General features: G+C 52.0%; 1 protein-coding gene across 23 annotated transcripts in view; it reads left to right on the forward strand.

The window, feature by feature from the left end:
- Positions 1–14,836, forward strand: part of LOC1279452 (uncharacterized) — a 138,913-nt gene that overhangs the window by 107,683 nt on the left and 16,394 nt on the right. For 15 of the 23 annotated variants that reach the window (XM_061660894.1, XM_061660895.1, XM_061660898.1 and 12 more), the window contains 23 exons: positions 141–452; positions 537–1,547; positions 1,636–2,286; positions 2,533–2,844; positions 2,929–3,261; positions 3,329–3,940; positions 4,029–4,679; positions 4,926–5,237; positions 5,322–6,332; positions 6,421–7,071; positions 7,318–7,629; positions 7,714–8,046; positions 8,113–8,724; positions 8,813–9,463; positions 9,710–10,021; positions 10,106–10,438; positions 10,505–11,116; positions 11,205–11,855; positions 12,102–12,413; positions 12,498–12,830; positions 12,897–13,508; positions 13,597–14,247; positions 14,494–14,805. The exons of 1 other annotated variant lie outside the window; for it this stretch is intronic. In XM_061660894.1, coding sequence (XP_061516878.1) covers positions 141–452; positions 537–1,547; positions 1,636–2,286; positions 2,533–2,844; positions 2,929–3,261; positions 3,329–3,940; positions 4,029–4,679; positions 4,926–5,237; positions 5,322–6,332; positions 6,421–7,071; positions 7,318–7,629; positions 7,714–8,046; positions 8,113–8,724; positions 8,813–9,463; positions 9,710–10,021; positions 10,106–10,438; positions 10,505–11,116; positions 11,205–11,855; positions 12,102–12,413; positions 12,498–12,830; positions 12,897–13,508; positions 13,597–14,247; positions 14,494–14,805 — 11,892 coding nt within the window. The remainder of the gene's footprint in view (positions 1–140; positions 453–536; positions 1,548–1,635; positions 2,287–2,532; positions 2,845–2,928; positions 3,262–3,328; positions 3,941–4,028; positions 4,680–4,925; positions 5,238–5,321; positions 6,333–6,420; positions 7,072–7,317; positions 7,630–7,713; positions 8,047–8,112; positions 8,725–8,812; positions 9,464–9,709; positions 10,022–10,105; positions 10,439–10,504; positions 11,117–11,204; positions 11,856–12,101; positions 12,414–12,497; positions 12,831–12,896; positions 13,509–13,596; positions 14,248–14,493; positions 14,806–14,836) is intronic. 7 more of the 23 variants (XM_061660902.1, XM_061660915.1, XM_061660917.1 and 4 more) reach the window with 3 other exon arrangements.

A 14,836-nucleotide genomic window follows, 5' to 3' on the forward strand; every position in this document is an offset into this window, starting at 1 on the left:
CTTGGACAACCTCGACAAAACACACGAAATACGAACGATCGACCTTGCCGCTACCTTTCCCCATGCATTGCTTTTCGCTGTATCTGTTGTTTGCGAAGCTTTGTTCAATCATACATTGTGTCTTCCCTCCCTCACTACAGCGGTACAAGAGTATGTCAATCCTTGCCAACCGAGTCCCTGTGGTCCCAACAGTCAATGCCGAGAGGTTAACGGACAGGCCGTTTGCTCGTGTCTGCCCACTTATGTTGGTTCTCCTCCGGGATGTCGCCCAGAGTGTGTGGTGAGCTCGGAATGCGCCTTAAATAAGGCTTGTGTCAACCAGAAGTGCGTTGATCCGTGCCCTGGAACGTGCGGAACCAATGCTAGGTGCAACGTCAATAACCACAGCCCCATTTGCTCATGTCAATCAGGATTCACTGGTGACCCGTTCACGAGATGCTACCCCATACCACGTAAGATCCTCTCCTTTCGTTACACCCACGACGTATTCCTTGCCATCTCCAACCCTATGGTATCGTTGTTCTTTTCTACAACAGCTCCGGTACAAGATACTCCGATCGTTGTAAGGAACCCGTGCGTTCCTTCTCCGTGCGGTCCAAACTCACAGTGCCGTGATGTAAACGGCTCTCCTTCGTGTTCATGTCTGATCAACTACATTGGATCTCCGCCTAATTGTCGCCCAGAGTGTACAATTAACGCGGAATGTCCAAGCAATCAGGCGTGCATGAACGAGAAGTGTCGGGACCCTTGTCCGGGATCGTGTGGCATCAATGCAAGATGCAATGTGATCAACCATACTCCCATTTGTACATGCGAGGAGGGATACACTGGAGATCCTTTCACAAGCTGTCGACCCATGCCACCACCACGTAAGAAACTCTCCCCCAATCTTTGGCTTCCAGATCTCTTCATAACGAATCCCCTTCATTCAACAGCGCCTGAGCCCGTCAATGATGATCCGTGCAATCCTTCGCCCTGCGGGGCTAATGCGCAATGCCAGAACGGTATTTGCACATGTTTGCCAGAGTACCAGGGCGATCCGTACCGAGGCTGCAGGCCAGAGTGTGTCTTGAACTCGGACTGCGCTCGGGATAGGGCCTGTATTCGTAGCAAATGTGTAGATCCTTGTCCGGGCACGTGCGGTCAAGATGCACTGTGCGAGGTGATCAATCACATTCCAATGTGCCGTTGTCCGGATGGAATGGCCGGAAATGCATTTGTGCAGTGTCGACCACAGCAAGCACCGGTTGTGACGAACCCATGCAGTCCATCGCCTTGCGGTCCTAATAGCCAGTGTCGCGAAATCAATGGACAAGCCGTCTGCTCTTGTGTTCCGGGATACATTGGAAGCCCTCCGACGTGTCGTCCGGAGTGTGTTGTGAGCGCTGAATGTCCTCAGAATCAAGCGTGTACCAACCAGAAATGTAGGGATCCATGCCCTGGAACATGTGGAGTAGGAGCCAGGTGCTCGGTTGTGAATCACAATCCAATTTGCAGCTGTCCAGAAAGATACACAGGCGATCCGTTCGTACGCTGTCAGCCCATGAGTATGTTTCATTCCCATTTAGTTCCTCAGTCGTTTAGAATCCAGATCGCTTACGATCACCATCTCTTGTCATCTTTGATCCCTTTCAGTCGAGCCTCCAGTACAAATGACCCCCAGCAACCCTTGCCAACCGTCTCCTTGCGGACCAAATGCACAGTGCCGCGCAGTGGGTGATTCGCCATCTTGCACTTGCATAGAGGGTATGATAGGCGCACCACCCAATTGCCGCCCGGAATGCATCAGCAACTCCGATTGCTCAAACAATTTAGCATGCATACGACAAAAGTGTCAAGATCCTTGTCCTGGCGCGTGTGGTGCCAACGCGGAATGTAGGGTTGTCAGCCATACTCCGATGTGCATTTGTGCCGTTGGATATACTGGCGATCCTTTCACTCAGTGCGTTCCTTTCCAACAAGATACGCCCAAGGACCAGACGACGCCTTGCCTCCCCAACCCATGCGGAGCCAACGCTCAATGTAGGGAACAAAACGGTGCTGGAGCATGCACATGTATTGAGGATCATTTTGGAAACCCTTACGAAGGATGCCGTCCAGAGTGTGTGCTCAATTCGGACTGCCCGTCGAACAGGGCTTGCGTTAGGAACAAATGTCAAGACCCTTGCCCAGGAACCTGTGGTCAGAATGCTGACTGCCAGGTCGTCAATCACCTGCCCTCTTGTACCTGTTTCCCCGGATACGAAGGAGATCCGTTCCGATATTGTAACATTCAACAAAGAGAACGTAAGGAACCCTTTGCCCACTTCTTCGCCTGTTGCGTGCTTATGACCTTGCTTCACTCGACCAAGCTTAGTTCGACAATCATAGATCTCCGCTGACCCGCCCTGTTCTTGGACAACCTCGACAAAACACACGAAATACGAACGATCGACCTTGCCGCTACCTTTCCCCATGCATTGCTTTTCGCTGTATCTGTTGTTTGCGAAGCTTTGTTCAATCATACATTGTGTCTTCCCTCCCTCACTACAGCGGTACAAGAGTATGTCAATCCTTGCCAACCGAGTCCCTGTGGTCCCAACAGTCAATGCCGAGAGGTTAACGGACAGGCCGTTTGCTCGTGTCTGCCCACTTATGTTGGTTCTCCTCCGGGATGTCGCCCAGAGTGTGTGGTGAGCTCGGAATGCGCCTTAAATACGGCTTGTGTCAACCAGAAGTGCGTTGATCCGTGCCCTGGAACGTGCGGAACCAATGCTAGGTGCAACGTCAATAACCACAGCCCCATTTGCTCATGTCAATCAGGATTCACTGGCGATCCATTTTCGAGATGCTACCCCATACCACGTAAGATCCTCTCCTTTCGTTACACCCACGACGTATTCCTTGCCATCTCCAACCCTATGGTATCGTTGTTCTTTTCTACAACAGCTCCGGTACAAGATACTCCGATCGTTGTAAGGAACCCGTGCGTTCCTTCTCCGTGCGGTCCAAACTCACAGTGCCGTGATGTAAACGGCTCTCCTTCGTGTTCATGTCTGATCAACTACATTGGATCTCCGCCTAATTGTCGCCCAGAGTGTACAATTAACGCGGAATGTCCAAGCAATCAGGCGTGCATGAACGAGAAGTGTCGGGACCCTTGTCCGGGATCGTGTGGCATCAATGCAAGATGCAATGTGATCAACCATACTCCCATTTGTACATGCGAGGAGGGATACACTGGAGATCCTTTCACAAGCTGTCGACCCATGCCACCACCACGTAAGAAACTCTCCCCCCAATCTTTGGCTTCCAGATCTCTTCATAACGAATCCCCTTCATTCAACAGCGCCTGAGCCCGTCAATGATGATCCGTGCAATCCTTCGCCCTGCGGGGCTAATGCGCAATGCCAGAACGGTATTTGCACATGTTTGCCAGAGTACCAGGGCGATCCGTACCGAGGCTGCAGGCCAGAGTGCGTCTTGAACTCGGACTGCGCTCGGGATAGGGCCTGTATTCGTAGCAAATGTGTAGATCCTTGTCCGGGCACGTGCGGTCAAGATGCACTGTGCGAGGTGATCAATCACATTCCGATGTGCCGTTGTCCGGATGGAATGGCCGGAAATGCATTCGTGCAGTGTCGACCACAGCAAGCACCGGTTGTGACGAACCCATGCAGTCCATCGCCTTGCGGTCCTAATAGCCAGTGTCGCGAAATCAATGGACAAGCCGTCTGCTCTTGTGTTCCGGGATACATTGGAAGCCCTCCGACGTGTCGTCCGGAGTGTGTTGTGAGCGCTGAATGTCCTCAGAATCAAGCGTGTACCAACCAGAAATGTAGGGATCCATGCCCTGGAACATGTGGAGTAGGAGCCAGGTGCTCGGTTGTGAATCACAATCCAATTTGCAGCTGTCCAGAAAGATACACAGGCGATCCGTTCGTACGCTGTCAGCCCATGAGTATGTTTCATTCCCATTTAGTTCCTCAGTCGTTTAGAATCCAGATCGCTTACGATCACCATCTCCTGTCATCTTTGATCCCTTTCAGTCGAGCCTCCAGTACAAATGACCCCCAGCAACCCTTGCCAACCGTCTCCTTGCGGACCAAATGCACAGTGCCGCGCAGTGGGTGATTCGCCATCTTGCACTTGCATAGAGGGTATGATAGGCGCACCACCCAATTGCCGCCCGGAATGCATCAGCAACTCCGATTGCTCAAACAATTTAGCATGCATACGACAAAAGTGTCAAGATCCTTGTCCTGGCGCGTGTGGAGCCAACGCGGAATGTAGGGTTGTCAGCCATACTCCGATGTGCATTTGTGCCGTTGGATATACTGGCGATCCTTTCACTCAGTGCGTTCCTTTCCAACAAGATACGCCCAAGGACCAGACGACGCCTTGCCTCCCCAACCCATGCGGAGCCAACGCTCAATGTAGGGAACAAAACGGTGCTGGAGCATGCACATGTATTGAGGATCATTTTGGAAACCCTTACGAAGGATGCCGTCCAGAGTGTGTGCTCAATTCGGACTGCCCGTCGAACAGGGCTTGCGTTAGGAACAAATGTCAAGACCCTTGCCCAGGAACCTGTGGTCAGAATGCTGACTGCCAGGTCGTCAATCACCTGCCCTCTTGTACCTGTTTCCCCGGATACGAAGGAGATCCGTTCCGATATTGTAACATTCAACAAAGAGAACGTAAGGAACCCTTTGCCCACTTCTTCGCCTGTTGCGTGCTTATGACCTTGCTTCACTCGACCAAGCTTAGTTCGACAATCATAGATCTCCGCTGACCCGCCCTGTTCTTGGACAACCTCGACAAAACACACGAAATACGAACGATCGACCTTGCCGCTACCTTTCCCCATGCATTGCTTTTCGCTGTATCTGTTGTTTGCGAAGCTTTGTTCAATCATACATTGTGTCTTCCCTCCCTCACTACAGCGGTACAAGAGTATGTCAATCCTTGCCAACCGAGTCCCTGTGGTCCCAACAGTCAATGTCGAGAGGTTAACGGACAGGCCGTTTGCTCGTGTCTGCCCACTTATGTTGGTTCTCCTCCGGGATGTCGCCCAGAGTGTGTGGTGAGCTCGGAATGCGCCTTAAATACGGCTTGTGTCAACCAGAAGTGCGTTGATCCGTGCCCTGGAACGTGCGGAACCAATGCTAGGTGCAACGTCAATAACCACAGCCCCATTTGCTCATGTCAATCAGGATTCACTGGCGATCCATTTTCGAGATGCTACCCCATACCACGTAAGATCCTCTCCTTTCGTTACACCCACGACGTATTCCTTGCCATCTCCAACCCTATGGTATCGTTGTTCTTTTCTACAACAGCTCCGGTACAAGATACTCCGATCGTTGTAAGGAACCCGTGCGTTCCTTCTCCGTGCGGTCCAAACTCACAGTGCCGTGATGTAAACGGCTCTCCTTCGTGTTCATGTCTGATCAACTACATTGGATCTCCGCCTAATTGTCGCCCAGAGTGTACAATTAACGCGGAATGTCCAAGCAATCAGGCGTGCATGAACGAGAAGTGTCGGGACCCTTGTCCGGGATCGTGTGGCATCAATGCAAGATGCAATGTGATCAACCATACTCCCATTTGTACATGCGAGGAGGGATACACTGGAGATCCTTTCACAAGCTGTCGACCCATGCCACCACCACGTAAGAAACTCTCCCCCAATCTTTGGCTTCCAGATCTCTTCATAACGAATCCCCTTCATTCAACAGCGCCTGAGCCCGTCAATGATGATCCGTGCAATCCTTCGCCCTGCGGGGCTAATGCGCAATGCCAGAACGGTATTTGCACATGTTTGCCAGAGTACCAGGGCGATCCGTACCGAGGCTGCAGGCCAGAGTGCGTCTTGAACTCGGACTGCGCTCGGGATAGGGCCTGTATTCGTAGCAAATGTGTAGATCCTTGTCCGGGCACGTGCGGTCAAGATGCACTGTGCGAGGTGATCAATCACATTCCGATGTGCCGTTGTCCGGATGGAATGGCCGGAAATGCATTCGTGCAGTGTCGACCACAGCAAGCACCGGTTGTGACGAACCCATGCAGTCCATCGCCTTGCGGTCCTAATAGCCAGTGTCGCGAAATCAATGGACAAGCCGTCTGCTCTTGTGTTCCGGGATACATTGGAAGCCCTCCGACGTGTCGTCCGGAGTGTGTTGTGAGCGCTGAATGTCCTCAGAATCAAGCGTGTACCAACCAGAAATGTAGGGATCCATGCCCTGGAACATGTGGAGTAGGAGCCAGGTGCTCGGTTGTGAATCACAATCCAATTTGCAGCTGTCCAGAAAGATACACAGGCGATCCGTTCGTACGCTGTCAGCCCATGAGTATGTTTCATTCCCATTTAGTTCCTCAGTCGTTTAGAATCCAGATCGCTTACGATCACCATCTCCTGTCATCTTTGATCCCTTTCAGTCGAGCCTCCAGTACAAATGACCCCCAGCAACCCTTGCCAACCGTCTCCTTGCGGACCAAATGCACAGTGCCGCGCAGTGGGTGATTCGCCATCTTGCACTTGCATAGAGGGTATGATAGGCGCACCACCCAATTGCCGCCCGGAATGCATCAGCAACTCCGATTGCTCAAACAATTTAGCATGCATACGACAAAAGTGTCAAGATCCTTGTCCTGGCGCGTGTGGTGCCAACGCGGAATGTAGGGTTGTCAGCCATACTCCGATGTGCATTTGTGCCGTTGGATATACTGGCGATCCTTTCACTCAATGCGTACCTTTCCAACAAGATACGCCCAAGGACCAGACGACGCCTTGCCTCCCCAACCCATGCGGAGCCAACGCTCAATGTAGGGAACAAAACGGTGCTGGAGCATGCACATGTATTGAGGATCATTTTGGAAACCCTTACGAAGGATGCCGTCCAGAGTGTGTGCTCAATTCGGACTGCCCGTCGAACAGGGCTTGCGTTAGGAACAAATGTCAAGACCCTTGTCCAGGAACCTGTGGTCAGAATGCTGACTGCCAGGTCGTCAATCACCTGCCCTCTTGTACCTGTTTCCCCGGATACGAAGGAGATCCGTTCCGATATTGTAACATTCAACAAAGAGAACGTAAGGAACCCTTTGCCCACTTCTTCGCCTGTTGCGTGCTTATGACCTTGCTTCACTCGACCAAGCTTAGTTCGACAATCATAGATCTCCGCTGACCCGCCCTGTTCTTGGACAACCTCGACAAAACACACGAAATACGAACGATCGACCTTGCCGCTCCCTTTCCCCATGCATTGCTTTTCGCTGTATCTGTTGTTTGCGAAGATTTGTTCAATCATACATTGTGTCTTCCCTCCCTCACTACAGCGGTACAAGAGTATGTCAATCCTTGCCAACCGAGTCCCTGTGGTCCCAACAGTCAATGCCGAGAGGTTAACGGACAGGCCGTTTGCTCGTGTCTGCCCACTTATGTTGGTTCTCCTCCGGGATGTCGCCCAGAGTGTGTGGTGAGCTCGGAATGCGCCCTGGATAAGGCTTGTGTCAACCAGAAGTGCGTTGATCCGTGCCCTGGAACGTGCGGAACCAATGCTAGGTGTAACGTCAATAACCACAGCCCCATTTGCTCATGTCAATCAGGATTCACTGGTGACCCGTTCACGAGATGCTACCCCATACCACGTAAGATCCTCTCCTTTCGTTACACCCACGACGTATTCCTTGCCATCTCCAACCCTATGGTATCGTTGTTCTTTTCTACAACAGCTCCGGTACAAGATACTCCGATCGTTGTAAGGAACCCGTGCGTTCCTTCTCCGTGCGGTCCAAACTCACAGTGCCGTGATGTAAACGGCTCTCCTTCGTGTTCATGTCTGATCAACTACATTGGATCTCCGCCTAATTGTCGCCCAGAGTGTACAATTAACGCGGAATGTCCAAGCAATCAGGCGTGCATGAACGAGAAGTGTCGGGACCCTTGTCCGGGATCGTGTGGCATCAATGCAAGATGCAATGTGATCAACCATACTCCCATTTGTACATGCGAGGAGGGATACACTGGAGATCCTTTCACAAGCTGTCGACCCATGCCACCACCACGTAAGAAACTCTCCCCCAATCTTTGGCTTCCAGATCTCTTCATAACGAATCCCCTTCATTCAACAGCGCCTGAGCCCGTCAATGATGATCCGTGCAATCCTTCGCCCTGCGGGGCTAATGCGCAATGCCAGAACGGTATTTGCACATGTTTGCCAGAGTACCAGGGCGATCCGTACCGAGGCTGCAGGCCAGAGTGCGTCTTGAACTCGGACTGCGCTCGGGATAGGGCCTGTATTCGTAGCAAATGTGTAGATCCTTGTCCGGGCACGTGCGGTCAAGATGCACTGTGCGAGGTGATCAATCACATTCCGATGTGCCGTTGTCCGGATGGAATGGCCGGAAATGCATTCGTGCAGTGTCGACCACAGCAAGCACCGGTTGTGACGAACCCATGCAGTCCATCGCCTTGCGGTCCTAATAGCCAGTGTCGCGAAATCAATGGACAAGCCGTCTGCTCTTGTGTTCCGGGATACATTGGAAGCCCTCCGACGTGTCGTCCGGAGTGTGTTGTGAGCGCTGAATGTCCTCAGAATCAAGCGTGTACCAACCAGAAATGTAGGGATCCATGCCCTGGAACATGTGGAGTAGGAGCCAGGTGCTCGGTTGTGAATCACAATCCAATTTGCAGCTGTCCAGAAAGATACACAGGCGATCCGTTCGTACGCTGTCAGCCCATGAGTATGTTTCATTCCCATTTAGTTCCTCAGTCGTTTAGAATCCAGATCGCTTACGATCACCATCTCCTGTCATCTTTGATCCCTTTCAGTCGAGCCTCCAGTACAAATGACCCCCAGCAACCCTTGCCAACCGTCTCCTTGCGGACCAAATGCACAGTGCCGCGCAGTGGGTGATTCGCCATCTTGCACTTGCATAGAGGGTATGATAGGCGCACCACCCAATTGCCGCCCGGAATGCATCAGCAACTCCGATTGCTCAAACAATTTAGCATGCATACGACAAAAGTGTCAAGATCCTTGTCCTGGCGCGTGTGGAGCCAACGCGGAATGTAGGGTTGTCAGCCATACTCCGATGTGCATTTGTGCCGTTGGATATACTGGCGATCCTTTCACTCAATGCGTACCTTTCCAACAAGATACGCCCAAGGACCAGACGACGCCTTGCCTCCCCAACCCATGCGGAGCCAACGCTCAATGTAGGGAACAAAACGGTGCTGGAGCATGCACATGTATTGAGGATCATTTTGGAAACCCTTACGAAGGATGCCGTCCAGAGTGTGTGCTCAATTCGGACTGCCCGTCGAACAGGGCTTGCGTTAGGAACAAATGTCAAGACCCTTGCCCAGGAACCTGTGGTCAGAATGCTGACTGCCAGGTCGTCAATCACCTGCCCTCTTGTACCTGTTTCCCCGGATACGAAGGAGATCCGTTCCGATATTGTAACATTCAACAAAGAGAACGTAAGGAACCCTTTGCCCACTTCTTCGCCTGTTGCGTGCTTATGACCTTGCTTCACTCGACCAAGCTTAGTTCGACAATCATAGATCTCCGCTGACCCGCCCTGTTCTTGGACAACCTCGACAAAACACACGAAATACGAACGATCGACCTTGCCGCTACCTTTCCCCATGCATTGCTTTTCGCTGTATCTGTTGTTTGCGAAGCTTTGTTCAATCATACATTGTGTCTTCCCTCCCTCACTACAGCGGTACAAGAGTATGTCAATCCTTGCCAACCGAGTCCCTGTGGTCCCAACAGTCAATGCCGAGAGGTTAACGGACAGGCCGTTTGCTCGTGTCTGCCCACTTATGTTGGTTCTCCTCCGGGATGTCGCCCAGAGTGTGTGGTGAGCTCGGAATGCGCCTTAAATACGGCTTGTGTCAACCAGAAGTGCGTTGATCCGTGCCCTGGAACGTGCGGAACCAATGCTAGGTGCAACGTCAATAACCACAGCCCCATTTGCTCATGTCAATCAGGATTCACTGGCGATCCATTTTCGAGATGCTACCCCATACCACGTAAGATCCTCTCCTTTCGTTACACCCACGACGTATTCCTTGCCATCTCCAACCCTATGGTATCGTTGTTCTTTTCTACAACAGCTCCGGTACAAGATACTCCGATCGTTGTAAGGAACCCGTGCGTTCCTTCTCCGTGCGGTCCAAACTCACAGTGCCGTGATGTAAACGGCTCTCCTTCGTGTTCATGTCTGATCAACTACATTGGATCTCCGCCTAATTGTCGCCCAGAGTGTACAATTAACGCGGAATGTCCAAGCAATCAGGCGTGCATGAACGAGAAGTGTCGGGACCCTTGTCCGGGATCGTGTGGCATCAATGCAAGATGCAATGTGATCAACCATACTCCCATTTGTACATGCGAGGAGGGATACACTGGAGATCCTTTCACAAGCTGTCGACCCATGCCACCACCACGTAAGAAACTCTCCCCCAATCTTTAGCTTCCAGATCTCTTCATAACGAATCCCCTTCATTCAACAGCGCCTGAGCCCGTCAATGATGATCCGTGCAATCCTTCGCCCTGCGGGGCTAATGCGCAATGCCAGAACGGTATTTGCACATGTTTGCCAGAGTACCAGGGCGATCCGTACCGAGGCTGCAGGCCAGAGTGCGTCTTGAACTCGGACTGCGCTCGGGATAGGGCCTGTATTCGTAGCAAATGTGTAGATCCTTGTCCGGGCACGTGCGGTCAAGATGCACTGTGCGAGGTGATCAATCACATTCCGATGTGCCGTTGTCCGGATGGAATGGCCGGAAATGCATTCGTGCAGTGTCGACCACAGCAAGCACCGGTTGTGACGAACCCATGCAGTCCATCGCCTTGCGGTCCTAATAGCCAGTGTCGCGAAATCAATGGACAAGCCGTCTGCTCTTGTGTTCCGGGATACATTGGAAGCCCTCCGACGTGTCGTCCGGAGTGTGTTGTGAGCGCTGAATGTCCTCAGAATCAAGCGTGTACCAACCAGAAATGTAGGGATCCATGCCCTGGAACATGTGGAGTAGGAGCCAGGTGCTCGGTTGTGAATCACAATCCATTTTGCAGCTGTCCAGAAAGATACACAGGCGATCCGTTTGTACGCTGTCAGCCCATGAGTATGTTTCATTCCCATTTAGTTCCTCAGTCGTTTAGAATCCAGATAGCTTACGATCACCATCTCCTGTCATCTTTGATCCCTTTCAGTTGAGCCTCCAGTACAAATGACCCCCAGCAACCCTTGCCAACCGTCTCCTTGCGGACCAAATGCACAGTGCCGCGCAGTGGGTGATTCGCCATCTTGCACTTGCATAGAGGGTATGATAGGCGCACCACCCAATTGCCGCCCGGAATGCATCAGCAACTCCGATTGCTCAAACAATTTAGCATGCATACGACAAAAGTGTCAAGATCCTTGTCCTGGCGCGTGTGGAGCCAACGCGGAATGTAGGGTTGTCAGCCATACTCCGATGTGCATTTGTGCCGTTGGATATACTGGCGATCCTTTCACTCAGTGCGTACCTTTCCAACAAGATACGCCCAAGGACCAGACGACGCCTTGCCTCCCCAACCCATGCGGAGCCAACGCTCAATGTAGGGAACAAAACGGTGCTGGAGCATGCACATGTATTGAGGATCATTTTGGAAACCCTTACGAAGGATGCCGTCCAGAGTGTGTGCTCAATTCGGACTGCCCGTCGAACAGGGCTTGCGTTAGGAACAAATGTCAAGACCCTTGCCCAGGAACCTGTGGTCAGAATGCTGACTGCCAGGTCGTCAATCACCTGCCCTCTTGTACCTGTTTCCCCGGATACGAAGGAGATCCGTTCCGATATTGTAACATTCAACAAAGAGAACGTAAGGAACCCTTTGCCCACTTCTTCGCCTGTTGCGTGCTTATGACCTTGCTTCACTCGACCAAGCTTAGTTCGACAATCATAGATCTCCGCTGACCCGCCCTGTTCTTGGACAACCTCGACAAAACACACAAAATACGAACGATCGACCTTGCCGCTCCCTTTCCCCATGCATTGCTTTTCGCTGTATCTGTTGTTTGCGAAGCTTCGTTCAATCATACATTGTGTCTTCCTTCCCTCACTACAGCGGTACAAGAGTATGTCAATCCTTGCCAACCGAGTCCCTGTGGTCCCAACAGTCAATGCCGAGAGGTTAACGGACAGGCCGTTTGCTCGTGTCTGCCCACTTATGTTGGTTCTCCTCCGGGATGTCGCCCAGAGTGTGTGGTGAGCTCGGAATGCGCCTTAAATACGGCTTGTGTCAACCAGAAGTGCGTTGATCCGTGCCCTGGAACGTGCGGAACCAATGCTAGGTGCAACGTCAATAACCACAGCCCCATTTGCTCATGTCAATCAGGATTCACTGGTGACCCGTTCACGAGATGCTACCCCATACCACGTAAGATCCTCTCCTTTCGTTACACCCACGACGTATTCCTTGCCATCTCCAACCCTATGGTATCGTTGTTCTTTTCTACAACAGCTCCGGTACAAGATACTCCGATCGTTGTAAGGAACCCGTGCGTTCCTTCTCCGTGCGGTCCAAACTCACAGTGCCGTGATGTAAACGGCTCTCCTTCGTGTTCATGTCTGATCAACTACATTGGATCTCCGCCTAATTGTCGCCCAGAGTGTACAATTAACGCGGAATGTCCAAGCAATCAGGCGTGCATGAACGAGAAGTGTCGGGACCCTTGTCCGGGATCGTGTGGCATCAATGCAAGATGCAATGTGATCAACCATACTCCCATTTGTACATGCGAGGAGGGATACACTGGAGATCCTTTCACAAGCTGTCGACCCATGCCACCACCACGTAAGAAACTCTCCCCCAATCTTTGGCTTCCAGATCTCTTCATAACGAATCCCCTTCATTCAACAGCGCCTGAGCCCGTCAATGATGATCCGTGCAATCCTTCGCCCTGCGGGGCTAATGCGCAATGCCAGAACGGTATTTGCACATGTTTGCCAGAGTACCAGGGCGATCCGTACCGAGGCTGCAGGCCAGAGTGCGTCTTGAACTCGGACTGCGCTCGGGATAGGGCCTGTATTCGTAGCAAATGTGTAGATCCTTGTCCGGGCACGTGCGGTCAAGATGCACTGTGCGAGGTGATCAATCACATTCCGATGTGCCGTTGTCCGGATGGAATGGCCGGAAATGCATTCGTGCAGTGTCGACCACAGCAAGCACCGGTTGTGACGAACCCATGCAGTCCATCGCCTTGCGGTCCTAATAGCCAGTGTCGCGAAATCAATGGACAAGCCGTCTGCTCTTGTGTTCCGGGATACATTGGAAGCCCTCCGACGTGTCGTCCGGAGTGTGTTGTGAGCGCTGAATGTCCTCAGAATCAAGCGTGTACCAACCAGAAATGTAGGGATCCATGCCCTGGAACATGTGGAGTAGGAGCCAGGTGCTCGGTTGTGAATCACAATCCAATTTGCAGCTGTCCAGAAAGATACACAGGCGATCCGTTCGTACGCTGTCAGCCCATGAGTATGTTTCATTCCCATTTAGTTCCTCAGTCATTTAGAATCCAGATCGCTTACGATCACCATCTCCTGTCATCTTTGATCCCTTTCAGTCGAGCCTCCAGTACAAATGACCCCCAGCAACCCTTGCCAACCGTCTCCTTGCGGACCAAATGCACAGTGCCGCGCAGTGGGTGATTCGCCATCTTGCACTTGCATAGAGGGTATGATAGGCGCACCACCCAATTGCCGCCCGGAATGCATCAGCAACTCCGATTGCTCAAACAATTTAGCATGCATACGACAAAAGTGTCAAGATCCTTGTCCTGGCGCGTGTGGTGCCAACGCGGAATGTAGGGTTGTCAGCCATACTCCGATGTGCATTTGTGCCGTTGGATATACTGGCGATCCTTTCACTCAATGCGTACCTTTCCAACAAGATACGCCCAAGGACCAGACGACGCCTTGCCTCCCCAACCCATGCGGAGCCAACGCTCAATGTAGGGAACAAAACGGTGCTGGAGCATGCACATGTATTGAGGATCATTTTGGAAACCCTTACGAAGGATGCCGTCCAGAGTGTGTGCTCAATTCGGACTGCCCGTCGAACAGGGCTTGCGTTAGGAACAAATGTCAAGACCCTTGCCCAGGAACCTGTGGTCAGAATGCTGACTGCCAGGTCGTCAATCACCTGCCCTCTTGTACCTGTTTCCCCGGATACGAAGGAGATCCGTTCCGATATTGTAACATTCAACAAAGAGAACGTAAGGAACCCTTTGCCCACTTCTTCGCCTGTTGCGTGCTTATGACCTTACTTCACTCGACCAAGCTTAGTTCGACAATCATAGATCTCCGCTGACCCGCCCTGTTCTTGGACAACCTCGACAAAACACACGAAATACGAACGATCGACCTTGCCGCTCCCTTTCCCCATGCATTGCTTTTCGCTGTATCTGTTGCTTGCGAAGCTTCGTTCAATCATACATTGTGTCTTCCCTCCCTCACTACAGCGGTACAAGAGTATGTCAATCCTTGCCAACCGAGTCCCTGTGGTCCCAACAGTCAATGCCGAGAGGTTAACGGACAGGCCGTTTGCTCGTGTCTGCCCACTTATGTTGGTTCTCCTCCGGGATGTCGCCCAGAGTGTGTGGTGAGCTCGGAATGCGCCCTGGATAAGGCTTGTGTCAACCAGAAGTGCGTTGATCCGTGCCCTGGAACGTGCGGAACCAATGCTAGGTGCAACGTCAATAACCACAGCCCCATTTGCTCATGTCAATCAGGATTCACTGGTGACCCGTTCACGAGATGCTACCCCATACCACGTAAGATCCTCTCCTTTCGTTACACCCACGA

The sequence above is a fragment of the Anopheles gambiae genome, chromosome 3 (genome assembly GCF_943734735.2).
Source record: "Anopheles gambiae chromosome 3, idAnoGambNW_F1_1, whole genome shotgun sequence".
Classification (NCBI taxonomy): Eukaryota; Metazoa; Arthropoda; class Insecta; order Diptera; family Culicidae; genus Anopheles; species Anopheles gambiae.